Source organism: Austrofundulus limnaeus, unplaced genomic scaffold, assembly GCF_001266775.1.
Source record: "Austrofundulus limnaeus strain Quisiro unplaced genomic scaffold, Austrofundulus_limnaeus-1.0 Scaffold319, whole genome shotgun sequence".
NCBI lineage: Eukaryota > Metazoa > Chordata > Actinopteri > Cyprinodontiformes > Rivulidae > Austrofundulus > Austrofundulus limnaeus.
In genome coordinates, this window is record NW_013952721.1 from 664685 (window position 1) to 667604 (window position 2920).

The 2920-nt window shown below is 38.6% G+C and overlaps 1 protein-coding gene across 2 annotated transcripts in view; it reads left to right on the forward strand.

Moving 5' to 3' along the window:
- abcg2a (ATP-binding cassette, sub-family G (WHITE), member 2a) overlaps nt 1-1845 on the forward strand; it is a 31800-nt gene extending 29955 nt beyond the window's left edge. For both annotated transcript variants that reach the window (XM_014022160.1, XM_014022161.1), the window contains exons 17-20: nt 891-1045; nt 1123-1212; nt 1290-1366; nt 1489-1845. In XM_014022160.1, coding sequence (XP_013877614.1) covers nt 891-1045; nt 1123-1212; nt 1290-1366; nt 1489-1636 — 470 coding nt within the window. In that variant the 3' untranslated portion in view covers nt 1637-1845. The remainder of the gene's footprint in view (nt 1-890; nt 1046-1122; nt 1213-1289; nt 1367-1488) is intronic.
- Nucleotides 1846-2920: the final 1075 nt, after the last annotated feature.

The following is a 2920-nucleotide window of genomic DNA, read 5'->3' on the forward strand; positions in this document are numbered from 1 at the left end:
CTTTGTCACTTGTGCCAGCTTTTTTGAAACATGTTGCAGGCATCAAATTCCAAATGAGCTAATATTTGCAAAAAATAACAAAGTTTACCAGTTCGAACGTTGGGTATGTGGTCTTTGCAGTGTGTTCAATTGAATATAGGTTGAAAATGATTTGCAAGTCATTGTATTCTGTTTTAATTTACGATTTACACAACGTGCCAACTTTTCTGGTTTTGGGGTTTGTAACTACATGTCCATGTATTGTAGATATGAATGTAGGGTAAACATTTAATCCACTTTCTTTCAGTGATTCTGACTCAACAACTTCCATGTTGTTCAATTTTTCATTGAATTTACATTTTAAACCTGTTTTATTGGTAACATTCTGTGGTAGCAATAGGTAATTGCCGTCACGCTTGGTTCTTGAATTTGAGGAAATTGGTTCTGGAAAGTCCTTGAAAGGTCCTTGAATTTGATGTTGACCAAGGTGTGGGAACACTGGTTCCACTGCTGATACCAACAGTAGTGAGCAAGTTGTTACGATAAGAAAACAACTTTCTTTGGAGGACTCAAACTCGAGTCGGTTGTGTGAGAAGCTAGGACAATCCCCAGACATTTGAAGACTTCGGAACAGAAATAGTTTTGTAAAAACTTTGCCGGCAAAGCAGCAGCTGTAGATCCAATTACTCTATTGTGGTCATGGCTCAGATAATGTCCAAACTGTGCCGTGTTGATTTTAGAGAGGTTGTCTCCTGGAAACTTTCCAAACAAGCCGTGACCTTTGAGATTTAACCAAGGCAGCAGTTGCTTCATTGATCCTGATCAGTTTCATCACATCTCGATTCGTAAAAAAACGTGAACTTTCTCCTTCCTGTGACTGTTCTGAACCTTTGTGTTTGTTTTTCCTGCAGGTCTGAAGTTCAAAGCGGAGGCCTTCTTCACCTTCATGTTCACCGTTACTCTGGTCGCCTACACGGCCACCTCCATGGTCCTGGCCATCTCAGCCGACCAGACGGTGGTGGCCATCGCCAACATCTTCATGACCATCTCCTTTGTCTTCATGATGGTAACATCTACACGAGCGGCAGAGCTGCTGCTGGACGATCAGTTTAAGGCTCACCGACTTCCCTTCCTTCTCTGCAGATCTTTGCAGGCCTGCTGGTGAACGTTTCTTCCATCGTCGACTGGCTCAGCTGGTTAAAATACTTCAGTATACCCAGATACGGATTAAGCGTACGTACAAAAACTGTGGATTTTTGCAAACTAGAATCACTTATAAATGACTTTTCTTCGTATATTTGTGTCTCCAGGCTCTGCAGATTAATGAGTTCACCGGACTGAACTTCTGTTCGGGGTTAAACGGCACCAACATCCCTCCAGTGATCTCGTAAGAAACTTTTGGATTCAACATGGCCGCCACCTCAACAAGCTCAAATGTTGACTCAGTTTTACAGATGTTGGTCGCGGTCCGTTGCTCAGATAAAAACAGGTTCCTGCTCTTGTGTGCAGGTGCACGGGGGAGGCGTACCTGGAGAAGCAGGGCATCGATTACTCCACCTGGGGTCTGTGGCAGAACCACATGGCTCTGATCATCATGATCTTCTGCTTCCTCTCCATCGCATACCTCAAACTGCGCTTCATCAAGAAGTTCACCTGAAATCCCCTGCAGCCCACGTTCAGCTCTTCACAGATGTGATTTAATACTTTCCGCTTGGTTCAGTTTAGCAGTTCATCCATGTGAGAAAATCCAACAAGAAGCTGTTTGTAAAATTACATTTATCACGAATCAATTCACTCCTTATTAACTCACTGCATTCATTTGAACAGATTCTAATTTTTGCACTTTATTGTATCGTTTTATATTTATAATTGTTTTTATAAAATAAAACAATGACTGTGTTCTGAACGGGTCTTAAGATTGTGTTAAAAGTTAGATATTTAAAATGTATGGTTAAGTAGTTCAGAAACTTACAATACCTGAAATAATTAAAAAAAAACATCTGCAGAATCTATTAAGAAAATGTAAACAAAAGTATAAAAAAATCTGAAAAGTGTTGAGAAAATTTTAAGAGTTTCAGAATATTTGGCTGCTTGTGAGAAGAAAAAGAAATGAGGACTGGATCAAGACTTTTGCACACCCTTCATGAAGTGTTCTTTCAAAGACCACCCTCCAGTGGTCAGACGAGCTTTAACATTATAAAAACATCCTGTTTGACTTCACTTCTGGACTTAAAGACCACCTGTACACAGTCTGAAATAAAACACTCAGCTCTTATTGACTTCTATCAAAAAGGTGGAAGCTGTCTGTTAGCAAAATATTTCATGAACCACTCAGCAGATTTTACTGAAACTCTCAAACTAATCATTGGATGCTCTCTACAACTGATTGAACTTTACAGTCAACCCCATTCAAGATGGCCGCCACAGCTAGTCGTTCTTAGCAAACATAAAAAAGCTACAGCTCAGTTGGTTTTACAGATATGCAGCTGAAGTTGGGTTTGTTAGCAGCCAGAGGTAACTGAAAATCTTTAAATTCTTTTTTCAGCTTCTGGATTATGCATTCTTCCTCAGACACGAAGCAGGGAGTGTTTAAGAGCCCAGAATGAAGGGGACTCAACTTTTATTTGTTTTTTATTAAAGAACAGGCAGACACAATATCACATTAATTAACTCAATATTTCCCAGTGTCTCATATCTAAAAGCAAATAAAAGAAAATCTAACCCCATAGTGCAGTCATTGTACACTTTTCTAATTTTTTTAATATTTTGTGACATGCATTTTAAATAAACTCAAACTTTATAAACATTTCATATACAAAGTAACTCAATGTGTTATTAAGAACATAAAATATAAAACAAAACAAATCTCAGAGTTTGGATTTCTAAACCTTCATGAAAACTGAATCATAAATTAAAATTAAATATTTACAGAAGTCTAAAG